The sequence below is a fragment of the Syngnathus floridae genome, chromosome 13 (genome assembly GCF_059516105.1).
Source record: "Syngnathus floridae isolate MCC-2025c chromosome 13, RoL_Sflo_1.0, whole genome shotgun sequence".
Taxonomy (NCBI): Eukaryota; Metazoa; Chordata; class Actinopteri; order Syngnathiformes; family Syngnathidae; genus Syngnathus; species Syngnathus floridae.
Genome location: NC_142425.1, coordinates 8,953,866 through 8,971,731, shown reverse-complemented (window position 1 = coordinate 8,971,731; position 17,866 = coordinate 8,953,866). Strand labels below are relative to the sequence as shown.

The 17,866-nt window shown below is 41.4% G+C and overlaps 1 protein-coding gene and 1 long non-coding RNA gene across 3 annotated transcripts; both read right to left on the bottom strand.

The window, feature by feature from the left end:
* Nucleotides 1-398: 398 nt before the first annotated feature.
* LOC148388519 (uncharacterized) lies at nt 399-3,824 on the bottom strand. The gene is made up of 5 exons (XM_088394556.1): nt 3,361-3,824; nt 2,641-2,922; nt 2,024-2,299; nt 1,409-1,684; nt 399-923 (listed from the first exon to the last, which is right to left on the bottom strand). Exons 1-5 carry the CDS (start codon nt 3,428-3,430, stop codon nt 691-693), a joined length of 1,137 nt encoding a protein of 378 aa, XP_088250682.1. The 5' UTR covers nt 3,431-3,824; the 3' UTR covers nt 399-690.
* Nucleotides 3,825-6,701: 2,877 nt separating this feature from the next.
* Nucleotides 6,702-17,440, bottom strand: LOC148388518 (uncharacterized). Of its 2 annotated transcripts, none has more exons than XR_015862192.1 (3): nt 17,355-17,440; nt 10,439-10,520; nt 6,702-6,855 (listed from the first exon to the last, which is right to left on the bottom strand). It is a non-coding gene; the product is annotated as an uncharacterized LOC148388518 (long non-coding RNA). The 2 variants fall into 2 exon arrangements; XR_015862191.1 differs by lacking the exon at nt 6,702-6,855 and adding an exon at nt 10,095-10,344.
* Between the last annotated feature and the right edge of the window lie 426 nt (nt 17,441-17,866).

Below are 17,866 nucleotides of genomic sequence, written 5' to 3'. Positions count from 1 at the left end.
TTTAAATGTATTTACAGTATCACTTATTTAATGTTTTTTTTTAATTCCCTCACTATTGTGGACACAACATGAAGCTAACAGAATATTATTGATTTGCCGATCAATGAGATTGGAAGTGCTGCCAGTGGGAATATTGAGTCACAAAAATGCAAGTTAGTTATGAATATAATCTTAATATATATCTAGTACGGCTTTTTGTCTTTTAACACTGCAGTTTGCACGGGTTCTAGCGCGTCAGCTTCGCGCCGGGCTTGGATTGGCAACGTGATTTGCAAAATTGCTCGACATCCATCCATCTGGGCGGGCTCAACTCCAGCTCGCCTGCGGTGCCGCGCGTGAGGGAAAAGCGCTCCGGAAGGGAAGAAAAAGGACAAAGACCATGCCATGCGCGTGCGTGGTGGGTTTGATTATTTTATTAGACTTAAGAGCAAAAAGAAGCACACACAATGACAGCCAGCCAATCAAATTCAATCAAAAAAAAATCCATATGCTTACTGCGGACTTTAACTTCACTTTAACTTATTAACTTAGTGGTAGTACATGTGTACTTGAAAATCCATATGCTTACTGCGGACTTTAACTTCACTTTAACTTATTAACTTAGTGGTAGTACATGTGTACTTGCATGTGGCACGAGGTCGGCGATGCTTTTTGCGGGCTCATCCGCTCGCCGCGCCTACTCGCTGTCTTCTAATTGGCCAGCTGAAGCAGCAGTTGGACCAAAGTGACAATCACCAGCAGAGCAGGGGAGTAGGACAGGCCGTTGCCGCTGCTGTCGCTGCCGCCGCTGCCGCCGCTGCCGCCGCTGCCGCCGCTGCTGCCGCTGCCGCCGCTGCCGCCGCCGCTGCCGCCGACAACGTTACTGTCATTGGTGGCCGACACGTCGCTTTTGCCTTTGCCGGCATTGGCACTTTTGGCCGGCACTTGACAGATGAAACAAAATTGGAAAACGTCAGCTGTCAAAATTTGAACTTGCCGCACACTTTTGCGCCTGGCGAAGTGCTCTGATTTTCGCCAAATTTCTGGAGAATCAGAGACGGTCAAAGAAGTTCCTAACACACTTAAAGCGCTTAAGGAGCCGTGAGCGTGAGTGCAGTTTGTAAAAAATAAAAGCTGTGCTAAATGGGTTAATTCCCACAATGAAAAGACCAAATTTGGTCGCATGTGTCGCTCGATGACTAACTTTTGTGTGTCAAATGTGTCACATGAGTGGAGAGGTTTCAAATGTTTTGGAAGCCAACTGGAATTTTGGAGCTCTTATCTTGCAACCAACTTTTCTCTTGAAAATTGCATGCATTTGTTGACATTTGTTTGGCGTGCCACCTTCTGTCTGCATGTGTGCCCTGTGGGAAAGAAATGGTGCAGAAAAGGTTTCATGTGGCCGGCGGCTTTTCGCGCAACATCAAACCTTGGACCTTGAACTTTTGTGATGTTGGAGTGATGCCGCCCTTCGTGGCCTCGTACGTTCCCTCCAAGGCGTCTTTCAGGTTTAGGATCTTCAGGGTGGACTCGTGTGCTCCGGTTTTCTCGTACTCGCCATCTTTGTTTTGAATTTCTGTAGGTGGGGTTCCTTCCTTCTTCCAGGTGACCGTTCCGTTGTTAGCGCCAATGGCTTTCAACCAGAGCTCACCATTCGGCTTGCCGTCGCACGTCACATCTGTCGTCGCGCCAAAGCAGTCTGCCACTGCCAGCACAAGAAAAGGAGAATTGGCCAAAGTATCACACACACACACTCTCCGTGCAAAGTACAAGGACACAAGACTCTGGTCAAAGTTGCAAGTCAAAGATGCTGAGATGTTACTATTTTGGACCAAACCGAGTTAATGTTTGCTCAATTGTTTTGGAAGCCAAGTGAATTGGAGTTTGGGAGCGCTTTTGGGGCATATTTTGCCAACTTTTCACCGGAAAATGGAATGCATTTCTTGACGTGCATGATTGTGCCTTTGTCTGCATGTGCCCTGTGGGAAAGAAATGGTGCAGAAAAGGCTTCATGTGGCCGGCGGCTTTTCGCGCAACATCAAACCTTGGACCTTGAAGTTTTGCTCTGCTGGAGTGATGCTGCCCCCACTGGCCATGTACTTTCCCTCGAAGTTGTCTTTCAGGTTTAGGATCTTCAGGGTGGAGTCGTGTGCTCCGGTTTTCTGGTACTCGCCATCTTTGTTTTCAATAACTGTAGGTGGGCTTCCTTCCTTCTTCCAGGTTACCGTCCCGGTGTTAGCGCCAATGGCTTTCAACCAGAGCTCACCATTCGGCTTGCCGTCGCACGTCACATCTGTCGTCGCGCCAAAGCAGTCTGCCACTGCCAGCACAAGAAAAGGAGAATTGGCCAAAGTATCACACACACACACACTCTCCGTGCAAAGTACAAGGACACAAGACTCTGGTCAAAGTTGCAAGTCAAAGATGCTGAGATGTTACTATTTTGGACCAAACCGAGTTAATGTTTGCTCAATTGTTTTGGAAGCCAAGTGAATTGGAGTTTGGGAGCGCTTTTGGGGCATATTTTGCCAACTTTTCACCGGAAAATGGAATGCATTTCTTGACGTGCATGATTGTGCCTTTGTCTGCATGTGCCCTGTGGGAAAGAAATGGTGCAGAAAAGGCTTCATGTGGCCGGCGGCTTTTCGCGCAACATCAAACCTTCGACGATGAAGTTTTGCGCTGGTGAGATGCCGCTATCGCTGGCCATGTACTTTCCCTCGGAGGTGCCTTTCAGGTTTAGGATCTTCAGGACGGCTTCATATGTTTCACTTGTCTCGTACTTGTCCTTAGTGGTCGTAATATCACTAGGTTGAGGGCTGTCTTCCTTCTGCCATTTGACATTTGAGTTACCCGCAGCGCCATGGGCTTTCAAGGCGACCGCTCCTCCCCGCTTGCCTTGGCACTTGTTGTCAGTACTTCCATCGTGGTCGCATGGCGTCACTGGCAGCACAAAAAAAAAAAGCAATAGTGGCCAAAGTATCACTCACTCACTCACTCACTCACTCACTCACTCACTCACTCACTCACTCACTCACTCACTCACTCACTCACAGAAAGACAATCATTCATCTCCACTTGTTCCGATTTGATTTTTTCTCGTTTTGTTTGTTTGAGCTGAGAACATCCATCCATGTCTTGTCGCTTGTTTCGAACCAGAAAAGTGCACGTACATTGCCATGCTTAGCAAAGATCTCTGACGTGACGCTCGATCAAATGGATGAAGTTCTGTGTTACTTTTCCAAAGTCGTGCTTTGTAGTATAGATCGGTTCGTTGTGAAAATGGGAAACTTGAATATTTGTGTGCTGTGCGATTGTTCAATCAAATGTACACACCGCAACAATAAAACGGAAGAAGAAGAATCGAGAAAGCGGCCGTACCTTGCGCGTTTTGCCCAAGGCAGAGGACGAGGCCCAAGGCCATGCACAGTAGCTTGAGGTCCAGCTTCATTGTGGCTCTCGAAGACGAGTCGGAAGTCTGCCTGACTGCTGTCTGTCGGAGCTGGAAGTGTGAAGAGATGCGAGCCGAGCCGAGCCGAGCCGGAGCTGGAAGTGTGAAGAGGTGCGTGCGAGCGAGCGAGCCAACCAACGCAAATGAAGACACTCCGCCAGTCGGCCCGAGAAAAGCTCAAACGTCTTGAGCAAAGCAAACAAAGGACCGTCATCGGCCTCGTCACAGCCATCAAAGTCAGGCTTTGAAAGTCTGCACATATTCGTTGCTTGTTCATTGGCTGGATTCGCAGGCTTTGTTTCGATCGCGTAAGAAGCTTCGAAAGCGGCCTTCAAACTTCTCATGAGCTGACGCCATAAAGCTGCGTGCATGCGTGCGCGCGTGCGTACGCTTGTACGTGCGCGCGTGCTCGTCTTTCTGAGTCCAAGTAGCAATGGAAAAACAAGACCATCAAAGTACATTCATCCGGTTACGGAAATAAATGCCTGCTGGTCCAACAAAAACGACACACACACACACACACAAAAGTGGTGAAAAATAGCAAAATGGAAATTCGAATCGATAGCAACAAATATTGGAAAGCTAAACAATACCATCGTGCTCACACACCAACCAACCAACCAGGCGCAAGCTTTTTTTCTTTTTGACTGTTTTTGCATCGTGGATTGGATTTTTTATTTCCCTCTCAATCATTTTAGTGGCGCGCAATTGGTGGCAGTGCTTGTTTCCGTTTCCACGCGTTCTGGACGTCTTAATCTCAGAATCACTTTGACATGATTGGGTCAGCAATGCAGAGCAGGCCACCATGTGAAAGGAAGCAAGTGCTGCCAAAACAATTGTATTGTAAAAAACAACAACAAAGATTGGACTGAAACAATCACAGGACGGGGGAGCCAATCAGATGTTCTGCTTCTTACTGCTTGCCACTCGAGTGAGTAGTGAGTGCCTGCCTGGCTATTGATGAAAAACGTTAGAAAGCAGTGCACTGAGTGACCAGCAGATGTCCCCCGTCTACGCGCAATGATATATTTTCTAAATGATACGGTATCGTTGTCACTCCATCCATCCATCCATCCATCCATCCATCCATCCATCCATCCATCCATCCATCCATCCATCCATCCATCCATCCATCCATCCATCCATCCATCCATCCATCCATCCATCCATCCATCCATCCATCCATCCATCCATCCATCCATCCATCCATCCATCCATCCATCCATCCATCCGTTGCACCAAAGAAACTTTCAAGCCACGGATAGCGTTTCAAAGTAGGGTTGGAAGATAAAGTCGGGGAGTACGTAAATGGGGTTTTCAGGGCTCGTATTATCGATGAAACTCAAAATTTGCTTTCAAGTTTATTTGAGTCAAGTTAACTGACGGTTGTTGTTGTTTTCATTCCATAGAGTTGAAATTCAACATGTGCAGATGGACTCAATCCAACTACAGATTTTTTTTCAGTTTGTTGGTTTATTGTTTGTTTGTTTGTTGTATGGATTTATATATGGCACTTTAAAGTGTTTTGTTTTTATCTCCTTTTTTGTTTTGGATGTGTTCGAAATGAAGATGATCAATCAAGATCAACTCATAAAAAAAAATCTACAGTTAGCTATGAATTAGTTATATTCTGCTTAAAAAAGTGCAATATTAAAAACAATGACTATCCTATCAAAGCCTTCCTGTTCACATCTTGTCCTCCAATTGTTCGTTACATTTGTGCTCATTTACCATCCAAAGCAATCCCGATATATTCCGACAGCAGATAATATGAGCAAAGCAAGGCGTAGAAATATCTGTCTGTGTCACCTCTTCCTTCCTAGTGTGCCGAGTTATAATCAGACGTGCATTTACACTCATTTCGACATTATTAACAGGTAGTGCGCTCATGCTAAAGCTCGACTGGAGTGCGCGTACAAGTCTGACGAAAAGGCACTCAAACGCATCATTGCTAGCAATATGGAACAGATTGCTCTTTTGAAAAAAAAATGACTCCAGATGATATTTGCATTTTAGCCCTTCACTAAGCTCCCGTCTTCGCTTCACATCCTTACCTCGAGACATACTGTACATATTTCTCCTCTCCATTCAAGTCACTTTCTCCCCCACCCCTGGAGACTCAGCCAAGAGCACATAATGATCCTCTTGCACTTTTGATTTGCATTAAACGCCTTGGTGGGAAAGTATGGCTCTTGAGTGACTTCATCTGTGTGAAGTGTCAGGAAAAGACGTCTGTCCGCGCGCAAAAACACTTTATCCGCCTTTTGCACATTCAACTGGACCTGACCCGTCAGACATGCGGATAAACAGAGTGACGGAGCAAAGAGGCTCATATTAATCCACAGAATGACTAAACGAGGCTGGCAGTGAAGCCATTAAGACGGCGACAGTTTCTTTTACGTGTCACGGGTTTTTCACTCTGGGTCATATGCAAGTCTTCTATTCATTGACTTTCAGCGCCGCTGCAAACTTTGTTGAACTTTGTGTTGAGGCTCTCAAATGAAAGCACCACATTTTTTCTTCCAGAGTAAGTTTTGACCTGGGGGGCCATTTGCAAACTAATGTTCGCTTTTGAGTGGCCGACAACATACCCAGAAATCCTTTGTGAAACATTCTTAATATTACAGCGGCGTCAATTATCCTGAATCAGTTGTGAAATATTTTTTGTGACTTCAAGAATGCCCAAAAAATTGGACAGAACAGTACAAAATTATTGCAATTAAATATTTAAATTGACTTTTCTACACCTTTGAAGGGACCCCTGCTAACATGGATGCTACCAATGTCCGTTCATTGCCTTTGATTGGCAAGTCGCCCCTACCAATATGGCCGCCGAGTGGGTATGGCAGTTAGCTTGCTCAGGTCAGCTAAATATTCTCTTCATTTAATCAACTTCAGTTGATTGGGTTCCATTAAGCGAGCTTCCACTGTATTTTCAAAAATAACTAAATGCAACTTTAAGACAAGGTGTTTTATCGAGATTGATGAATCAGCACTGTGTTTATCTGCCAAACAGATGTTGTTCCCCCCCCTTTAAGCAGAGAAATGTCTCCTGCATGGGACATTTGGCACCCTGATGCCTCTCATTAGTCATCCTGAGAAGGTTTCCAATAACAAGGGCATGAGGCACGCCTGCAAAAAAAACTACTGGAGACTCCCTTCCAGTCTATCCTGTAAATAAATCAAATATAATTGCTTAATTATTTAATTTAAGTCAGTTTTCTGTTCCCTTTAATGTGCTGGTGTACCTAATTATGTGTCCCATCAGTCTAAGAAAAAAGTTCATTGCAAAACAAAAAAAAAAAAAACGTATAGTCTCACTGTTCTTTGTAGAAGGTGTCTACTTCAAAGTGGGGGAAAACGACACTTTCTTTCTCTCCATCAAAAAGTGCATCATGTTAATGGAAGGAAAGGAGCCAAGAGAACTAGAAAAAAAAGAGGAAATGATCGGAGGAATAAAAGCATCGTTTTCAAAACGTTTTACTTCTCCCTTGGGGACATCGAGTCCCTTGAGTGCTTGAACTGTATGAAAGTGCTGTTAGCTGGCAATTGCGGGCAACGACAATAAAAATTGGTTGGCAACTAGTTCAGGGTTGGCTTCAGCATACCCGGTGACCCGGACCAGAAAATGTATAGATAGATGGAACAACAACCAAAACCAACACTTAGGAAAACCTCAGACAGAATGAACATGACTCATTACTGACACATTTAGTTTAGCCACTTACATAATTGCACTTTACATAGCAACATCTCACTCTCTTTCTCTAATCTATATAACGCAGATTTTTCAGAACCATTTTGCAGCATGAGCAGATGGTGAGCACTCAAGTGCTTGTTGACAGGTAGCCTATAGCTTTTTGTCTGAGTTGGCGGTATCACACATGAAGTCAGGCACACACACACACACAGACACACATAGCAACATCTCACTCTCTCTAATCACACACTCAACACACAACACACAACAGCTTTGAGCCCTAATTGGTACCCAGAAGGGTTTGATGGAGAAGAAGAAAAATGAGAAGTATGAAAGAGAAGAGCAACATCAAAAAGGCAAGACCAGCTGGTCAACTTCCAAAGCATCGAGGTGAAGCACGAGGTCACTTTCCTTCAATAAAAACGAGACGCATCCGATCAAGTTATGCATTGCTCGATGTGAGCGGGTCGTGTTCAATATGCTAAAACTGCTGTTTTGCCTCCGAGTGATATCACAGATTTTCCACTGGGTACCATCACGGCTCTCCCGATGGAACTAGGTGAGAGTGTGTCATGTTGAATCCACAAATAGAACTTGCTAATCATCCTTTAGGCTGAATTGTAAACCCAATCAACTGATGTTGTGTTGTATAACACATCAACACAAATTGTACATTTTGGACAATTGGACTATTTAAGCATTATCAAGCAATTGACAGACACTCAAAATGTTTTGTAATTGCTTCTCGATAGCACAAGAAAGCATTTTTTGCTGTTAGACAAGGCTATGGCCTGACTACATTAAGCTCCGCCCCTTCAGCAAAATTCATTGCCTACAAGAATGGCACCCAAATAATATATTTCCTTAACTTGCACATGGCTTTACATAAAACCAGCATTAACGATTTCATGATTTCAGTACGTCCATTTCTGCATCCGACTTTTGTCTGGGGTGTTCGTGCGCCTTTGCATACAAAGAGGTTTAGCTCAGAGCCTCGGGCATTGCTGTTTATTGCTCATGTACGGTTGTTTATACAATTGTGGGACTATATTATATTGTTAGTGTGTTCTGCCATCTAAAATGACCATAAAAATAAATACGGGCAAGCAAAAGAAAAGCAATAAAATTAATCAATAATCCATCTTGTTTGGGGGAGCTATGAATTCGTTAAACTCATTCTAATCATATCATATTCAGTTTGCAGTGAAGATTCTCTGCACGGAAACAGCATGGTAATATTCGAGGAGGCGCATCGTTAGGCGGTCGAGACAAGAGGCTGCACGTTATTGACCTTGTGTCATGGCGAGCTAGCCCACAACCTCGGGCACGTTCCCTGCAGACCCTTGCTCATTCTGAATGAGACCACCAGCTTGATGACCTCATTACGAGCGAGACGGGGGGAGGGTTTGTTTGTCTTGTGACCACATGGCCCCATCAGCACACCAACAACCCCGCAGTCACAACAGCATACGTTCAAGACATTCACAAATTTGAGCTCATGTGACGATTGCAGAGACCCTCCCCGGTAGACTCAACACTGCCCCCAGTGGCATAAATGAGCGTGTACAACACTGTACCTCAGTGGGACTCATTTAAATTTTATAGTACTTTGTGTTTAATTGATGTTTTTGCAAACGACAAGTCTCTTTAATTGGTGAACGTTAACAACTCGATCTTACCTTTCTTTTTTAATTGACGGAGACAGTAAACATAGATGCAGATACGCCAATGTCTCGCTAGTAATGTAATCTAGACGTTAACTGTCCACGTTATTTGTGAATGTGAACCTGGGATGGGAGCCAGGCCAAGAACATGTCATCAACATGGCAGCGCTCCGTAAGTGGGAGTGTGTAAACGGATTAATTAGCAGGCAAATTGGGTTTATTAAGGTGCTGCGAGCTTGTACACAAAAGCTGCTGGGTGAGTCATCTGGTTTCATTTCAGACCAATTTCATAGTCACATTGTTTCAAATGGAATAACGATATCGTGACAAAGAGATTGCGTTAGGACTAACTTTCATTTTAAACGACTTTGGTTTAAAGCCCAAGTTTCCTGCTGTGACAGAGGCACAAGAAGGAACAGATTTTAAAAAGATGTAAAGCAGCACGTAATGGACTTCATTTGAAATAAAAAGTCAAAGCTGAAATTTACAAACTCCCCAGGGACATTATAGGGGACACTTATTCTGTTCAGCACTGATTGTGTTTCGTTCTATACATGATTAAACAAATTAAATAAAGTAACATAATATAATAATGAAAAAAATATATAATAATAATATTTATAAATATATTTATAAATAATAAATTAATAAAATATATAAATCATTAATTTCCATAGAAAGTGTCCATATTTGAATACTCCAAATATTTCTTAAGTAGATCAAGAAATGACTAATTTCTTTAATTTTCAATTATTTCCTATGTAACGTTCCATATTCCTCCTTTGAGCACCTGGCCCTCCAAAGATGTCTACACGCCCCTGATGTGTGTCTACTCAGTGAACATTCCTGATTCTTGTACATTCTTTATCTCATCTCCTCTCATTGACAGTCTTTTCATGAACAGCACTCGATAGAGCAACACGATCCCGTTCAAATTCTGCTGCTCGGTGGTCGGTATGATTGCATTTTGGCAGCCTGTTGTGCACGTCGACATGTGGCGTTGTGATGTATGACAGTACCGAGGCATTGATGGCTTGTGGTTATTAGGAAAAGGGAAGTAGTGATCAGAGATGAGGACGAATTATATTACAGATTTATTAGCTGTCGGTGATATATATACAGTCATGTTCGGTGCGGTCACTTGACAGGCTACGATCAATTATTCCGTTTACACAATGCACGTTGATGGTTTGCGGTGGTGGTCACACACATATCTGCAAGGGCATTTTGTTCTCACCAATTTCAGGCATGGGGACCCCAATTAGTGAATTTCTTCTTCTGCAATTTCAATTTAGGGTGACCCAATGTATTTTTGCGAAAAAAAAAAAAAAGGGACAACGGACTGTCACAATTTTTCATTTCTGTGAGGCATGACCATTTCCTTAACACTGTAAATCACTAAACAACTATTCAACCATGACCAACCTCAATGAATAATTCACGTAAATACTGTATTATGCATGTTACACAATGTTTACATTAAAGTATATTGTGAAATAATGTGCTCATGTAAAAAAAATGGAAGAAAAATGCTGTTAAGTTCCAGTTTCCTGATAAAGGCACATTAATGACATTGGATTGTTGCTGCTGTATTTCAGGACTAAAAAAGGCAAAGGAAGTTTTCCAAATATGGAAGTGACTCACCTGACCACTGGGTGGGGTTGTTAGTCCAGCTATCATCCTCCAGGTGAAAGGCCAATCAGGGATGATATTTTGGAAGTGAGTCCTACAAAAAAATGGGAACATTTAAAAAGGTGAAAACATTGTAATAAAAAGTTAAATGTTATTTCTAAGGCAATCTCAGTGGAGTTTGCAGCAACGGCTTTTTGGTCTCAGCATGCCAATTTTCCCTATTCATCTAATAAATACCTCCCCAACACTAATGAATATAAATGTTTTTTTTCTTTTTGCATGATGGCAACAAAATGGACAGCCTCTCAGGAATCACCATTTAATGCTGTCGACAATTACCATCTGCTGTTCAAAAAACAAGGTGAGGACGTCTCCTTAAAAAGGACATATAACTCTGATTAATATCACACTTATGAAGATTAGCTGTGATTAACAAACAACGCTGCAAGATTATCATGTCAATCTTTCTCATTTCATATTCAGATTTTCTGCTGTTCCACCCTAAAAAAAAAACTAAACACCACATTTCACATTTTGTTCCACGTTCATTGAAGACAGATATTGATATCAAGTAAATAGTCAAATGTTTAGTAATTGTAGCAAAGATAGAGATCTGGGCAAGAATGTATAAAATATTATTTAAGTAACATACAATATGTGTCTCGAGCAAATAAAAAAAAAAAAGCTCAGAAACTACAATAATGTATAGATACATTTTTATGATGTTTGAATATGCTTAGTCTCAATTTATGTCTAAAGCAATCAAGAAAAGTGAATACAGTTACGTGAAAATCTGGCAGCTCTGTTGGCTTTGTACTTTCTACCATTTTATTAGTTTTGTGTGGTGCTACACCGTTAGCGTGTTTTGCCAGTGGTAGTTTATCAAGTGAATAGTGTGAAGAAGTGTTTTGATATTTTAATGACTAAAAAACATTTTGCAGTCTTTACAAGCTTATTAATTTTAAGTAATTGCCATTCATAATTATTATTTCACTATTGAACACACCATTACATTTTATATTTATAGTTGTGAGATAAATGAAGTTATTTACGATTTACCCGGTGATATTTTGATCATTTATTGATCTCTGTTCAATCCAAGGGTGGATTTTCAATGCCAATAGAAAAAGATGATTAAATGTGTGTAAGCAAGCATGTCCACACATACAAAATGAATGTAATCAGGCCAGGAAAGTGTCCAAAATTGGCCAATGAAGACAGTGACGGTCAGTCGGGCCAATTGTGTGAAATATTATGTGAAGAATAAATGTTGAAATAAAGTTCAAATGGCATGTGTGTGTGTGTGTGTGTGCTCATGTGTGTGTGTGCCAGCTGCTGTTTCATGGCAGATTAAAGCCTCCTGTGGTCAATTTGCTCTCCCTAATGTCAGGTCCCCTCCAACAACTGGAATGACTGGTAGCCTAGCAACCGTGGCCACAGTTAAGGGAAGCGCAACCATGCATACAAAATCCACACTGCTTAGGTGTGTTTATGTGCATTTTTATTCGGAATGTAAATCCAACAGTGAGCGAGAAAGAAAGAAAGAGAGACTGTCATTTTCATTTTGCCTTAAGTTCTTCTTTTACGACACCATCTTGCATACTAAGAAGCAACGTATCCCTCTCCAGCTTTTGTCTCCAGCTTCACTTAATTTTTTATGAACTAAAATGTTTAAGCTGTCCTTTAGGTCACTTTTTTTTATTAGCGCTATATTACATCCTGATTCGTTTTTTTATTTAAAGTGAAGTGACTCAATGTTCAACTTTTAGGATATTTGGTTACTTGGTTTTTCGGGTAAAGATTAAAATTCTGTACATACCGATGTTGACTCTTTTATGTTAGTTATTTTTTTATTATCAGTGCTTTTTTTCATGCCAGTAGCCATGTATTGAGTAATTGCAGGCTCGTAGATAGCAAAATTCATTTAGAGTATATTATCTCAGTATTGTGAATTGGTTAGGTTTCTTTTTTTGATGGACTTTTATTACGTTGTTGATGGTTCTGACAACGTAATGGGAATTAATCTTTGAGTAGCACCCTCAGCTCAGATATTGCAGAAAATTTTGAATTTCTTGACTTATTGGTTCGACTGTAGGCCAACACTGGCATTTTCACTATATGCATGTAAAATGATGTAAAAATGCTGCAGAGATAAATACATTAAAATATGGAGAGCTTAGATATTGGCAATGTAAAATGGCCGCCGATGGCTTTTCTTCTCAAACCAGCGACATTAACAGTCTTGGTTATTCCATACTTTTGTGGCCGAATCAGAGATGAATGAAACAAGTTTACTCATCTTTAGATACAAAGTCCCACTATAGGGAGTATTTTTTTTCTGTAGTATTGTATCTGACGAGCTAAACCAAATGGCGACGAATTGTTATGAAAAGAGCAGCCGAGCGCACGCCAACAGCAATTGTGCTTACACTTTGGTAAAGCAAAAGGGGGAACAAAAACAGTCAAGAGCGAGAGCCATGAGCCAGCAGAAGAAGCACTAGATTACATTAGCAAGGCATGAGGCAGCCAGAAGGTCAGTGAATCACATAAGCGTTCAATACAAGTCAGATGACACTAGCTGAGGCGTCCGACTTGACTGCTGAAGAGCTCTCGTGGTGCTGACAGAGGAAGCTGCATGCTCGCTTCCTCCAACGTGTTTTCACACCTCAGCATGCTGTGGTGATGCACATGCCGAGCTCTAAGTTTTGCTGAGCTGGGAAGTTACTACATGAAGGCACTCGCACCACAATGAGACAAAAGTATAGAGGGGAATTTGCATTAGGAGCATGAGTGTGTTCCCTCCAAGGCACTAGATGGCACTGTGGGGGAAAAGCTTTGTCATCTTGAAATTCCAATTATTTTTGGTAGTTTCTAACTTCCTATTTTTCTATTTCTGTCAGCTGATGTGTTTCAGTCAATTTTGACATTTTTGATTCCAGGATATTAATTTAAATTATTTTGTCGTCCTATTTGACTCAATTTGCTTTTCTCACTTAACATAGTGATCATTAGGGTTTTTTTGCGACAAATTTATTTCCAATTTTCCTCATTGCGCACCTATAAAAATAATTTGTCTCAAAGTATTTCATTCCATAGGTATTTTCTTTGTACGTAGCCAAGTGTTTGGTGCTCAACGGAAAAACAGCTTATTTAACCACAATAGTATAAAGCGCATCCTATTTTAGTATGAAAGAAAAAAAAACCTTCACATACTGAAGGTTCGATGCGCTTTGTAAAAATCAATTACCACTACAACTGCTAAAGTGCCACGTCGTGAATGAAGCAAAATGCTGAGTGTCTGTTATGTCTTTTTCAGATCACATTGACTTAGATATGCTCTCTCTACTTTTAATGGGCAGCACTCACAGCAGATGAGTAGTTTGGCACTCTTAGCCCATTACACTGTTAGTGGACACACAGTGCAAATCAGGTGGGTCAAAGATTTTAGTGTGCTCTATCGGTGAAGTGCACTACTCGGTTGAATTCTAATTAACCTGCCGTGAAAGAAGTGGACGAGTTGGGCCTCTTCCAATGAAACGTAATAAGCACTAATGGTTACATTTGTCATCAGTCGGAATCATACCGCATGGGGTCATTCATACTTGCAGAAATTTTTAATAAATATTGATTGACTGGTTGAAATATATTATATAGAAATATATTGAAGTACCACGCACTGATAGATTTTTTTGTCGCCAGCTATAATGTGTTGAGTCAATCAATTGATGACATCATTGATATATTTTTCAACACAGTACAGCAGCTCCTCACACAAATGATTAAAAATACAACACGCTGAATAAAGTTGTAAATTGTGGGAGTCCCGGCACATGTTTTTCTCTTGAACAAGCCGGCTGATCTCATCTTTTATCCCACAGCACAAGTTATTCCACATTCCTCTTTTTCCCCAAAAAATGAAGTTTTTCTCTGTCACGCTGTTTCTGTTATCATCTTTGAGAATAAACATATTTTCAAGTGACTGTGCCATCTGTCTGATTTTCGGCCAAATAAATAAATAAAATAAATAAATAAATAAATAAATAAATAAATTAATTAATTAATTAATTAATTAATTAATTAATTAATTAATTAATTAATTAATTAATTAATTAATTAATTAAAATAAATATTTTTGGACACCAGCCATGTGTTTTTTTTAAAGGTACAGTGTGAGGCATTTTCAAATCTCCATCCTATATATTCACACAACATTCAGAATATAGCAATGAAGCTCTCAGGTAGAGATCACGCGACAGCGCATGGACAGCCTAATGCTGATTCACTACCTATATCTGCTGCGTGAATAGATGCCGTGACAGGCAGGGCCAGATCTATTTTTCAGGAGAAGATTGAACTATTTATGAGATGACAGGCCGCTCACTCGAGACTGTTCACATTTGTGTGTGTGGAATTCTTCACATCAAGATCTTCTATATATGATCTCATACGATGATGTGAAAAGTCTGCATTATTTAAAACCAGTGGGTTTCTCAAAATGGAGAGAATATGACTTCAGGAAGCAATGCAAAATTAAAAAGCAAAAGTTGCACATGCACGAGTGCATTTTTTTCTTCACATTTGATGACAAAACTTACATCGGCTCGAGATTTATCAGTGTAAAAAACGCGATTGTTCATCATCAAGGCATTTGGGACAACAGTAGGCTTCCAAAATGGCCGACGTACTGTTAGCAAGCCTTGTTAGCTTCCTGTTAAAAAAAAACATGCGCGTTGTAGACGGCAGCAAATGAACCTCGTTGTGAATGTGACAATGAATGGTTGTTTGTTTTCTCCCAAAAGTCAGCTGGGATCGGCTCCAGCTCACCCGTGACCCTAATGAGGACAAGCACTAAAGAGAATGGATGGATGCTAGGCTTCCAATTTAATGGGAAAAGTTTGGGCAAAAGGACCTTCTCAGTTCCCAAATGCTTAAAGCAAGGCCAAGGCATGTTGTAAGTGTTATGCCACCAAAATATTAAAAGTTATTCAGTTTGAAGTATTTTAACCATACAATTGGGTCACGTCCAAGTGGCGGCCTTTGTGCGATAGTTAAGTTTGCGAGTCTGCTGATAACGGCATGTGGCAGACGTTGCGATTCAGCGTGTGTGTTTGGCGTGGCGCAGCATTGCTGGAAAATGGAGCGAGGACGCTAGAAGCTGTTGGAAGGAGATGATTGGCTTCAGAACACGGCGGCCCCGTGGTGACAGATGGTTGGGTGGCGGACTCGCCGAGCTGAAATCACCCACTCGCACACGCACAATATTTGGCTTTACCCATCCTCGTGTGCACACAGGCACACAAAAATTCTCCATACGCGCACTGACATACAATTTCAGGCAAATGTCTTTGGCCAAGCTTTGTTGTTTTAATGACCTCTTCCACGGCAGTCATTTAAACAGTAAATAGCAGCGCACACACAGTTTGCGAAACAAAAGCAACTGATTGTTGTGGACTAGCAAACAGGCCAGAGAATGCTAAGATTGTTAAGTAGAATTGATTGCTAATAAAATCTGTCTTTAAAGAAATGGAGCCTAAATAGAGTGAGGAGCTGTTGATTACGTCTCAATGAGTTTGCTGTCACAGCGGAGTGTATGAACAGCAGCCTCCATGAGTTCAAATGTTCTTATTATCTTTACAAGCACGTACCTTTTTTTTTTTTATTCCAAACACACTTGGGCTCTTTTTCTGCAAATGGCAGCAAGTACACTCACTGGCGAGGTCCAATTCACTTTAACTTTCTTTACTGGCTCCCTTAAAGCAAACTGATTTAGTAAGATAAGAAATAGGGCAGCAATTCGATAGAGTTGGAGCATTCCTGCTCTCTCAGCACAGGCCCTGCCTATCCAAAAAAACAACTGGGGCCTCACAGTGTGACATCATAATGTGAGTAGCCAATCACATACTCCCATTCCTCTGCAGACCAAACAGACATACAAAATTTCTTAGAGCAGCTATCCTTGCAACTTGAGTTGACATGTTCTGATTTTGGCACATCAAATAATTTTTAAACATGTTTCCATGGAAGTCATTGCTGTTTGGTGTATTAAATGTAATTTTTCTATGTAGTTTGGTGATGTCCTGCTTTGTGAACAGTCAGTGAGCGCAGAACATGCCAAAGATAATATATAGTCATATATATCCATTTAATTGACTGTGGAAATCTTTAATAAAATGAAATAAAACACGATGCATTCGTAAAACAATAAATAATGGTGAAAAAAATGTGTTAGTGTGCCTTCATAGTCATGACAGATGCACATTCAAATAACAACAGGTCCATATTTGCGAACTAGCTCACATCCACTCCACACTCTAAGCAATGACAGTGTTTGGCAGTGACTGGGGGGATACGGGGTGGGGTGGGGGGGGGGGGGGGGGGGTACATCTCCCTGAGCAAACAGCAGGGGGGCTGGAGGGGACTCTGCTGCCTCCACCAGCCAACAACAGCACCTCTCACTGTCACCATTATCACAGCCATCAGCGTCCAAGCGACAAATAGCACCAGTGCGCTTGACATGGAGGAGCACGCCAAAAGCAAACATGCAAGTAGAAAATGTCATGACAAGCTGAGAGAAGACATTTCTGTTGGGGAACAACACAAACAAGGCTGGATTACATCTCACTTTGGCTACTTAAGGTCCAAGCGGTGACTTTGCACAAACGCAACTCCCCTATAAAGAAGATTTATGCTCTACTTAAGTGCTTTGCCAAATGAGTTTTGCAGTAAATATACTTTATCTCTTTCTTGTGCATGTTTTTTTCCTAAAGGCTTCTATTGCAAAGAAGTTGCTTCCAAATTAGGAATCACTTCATCAAACAGGATTTTTTAAATACCAGCAATCCTCAATAATTTTATACAATGTGGACCACATAAAGCAATATTTTCAAAAACTAAGAATTGATAAGAATATATTCCAGAGGTGATTTACCTTGAACATGTCATAGTCATTCCTTCCAGTTATCCAGATTATTCCAACAGAATTACGTTCCACTCAGGAGGCCCTTTGCACCAGTGTTGGTGAGCACTGAGCAGGTGACACAAATGGGCTTAATAAGCTGTGGATCACATTCAGGAAGTTGTCATCGTGCTCCCCTGGGAAGCTTTGGCGTTCCACTGCGACATTTCCAGCGTTCTCAAATCACACTGTTCTTGCTTCGGGGCGACAAGCTGTTGTCTGTTGCCCATGCCGGGACGCATTTCATACCATCATTAGTGGGAATGAGCAATAACGCTCGCCTGGATCAAATGTGAAAACTACAAATCGACTCATTTTTTAAACAACACAGCCCATGGCTTGTTGAAACAGGAAAAAAAAAAAAATCACTGAAAGTGAAAACTGTTTAGGGTCCAATTGTGCTACTTGGCAGTGTACACAGCAGAAAAAGTTGACATGAACGCAGCAAAAAAAGATGCAAGCGAGTCGAAGTGGCAGATGGCGTG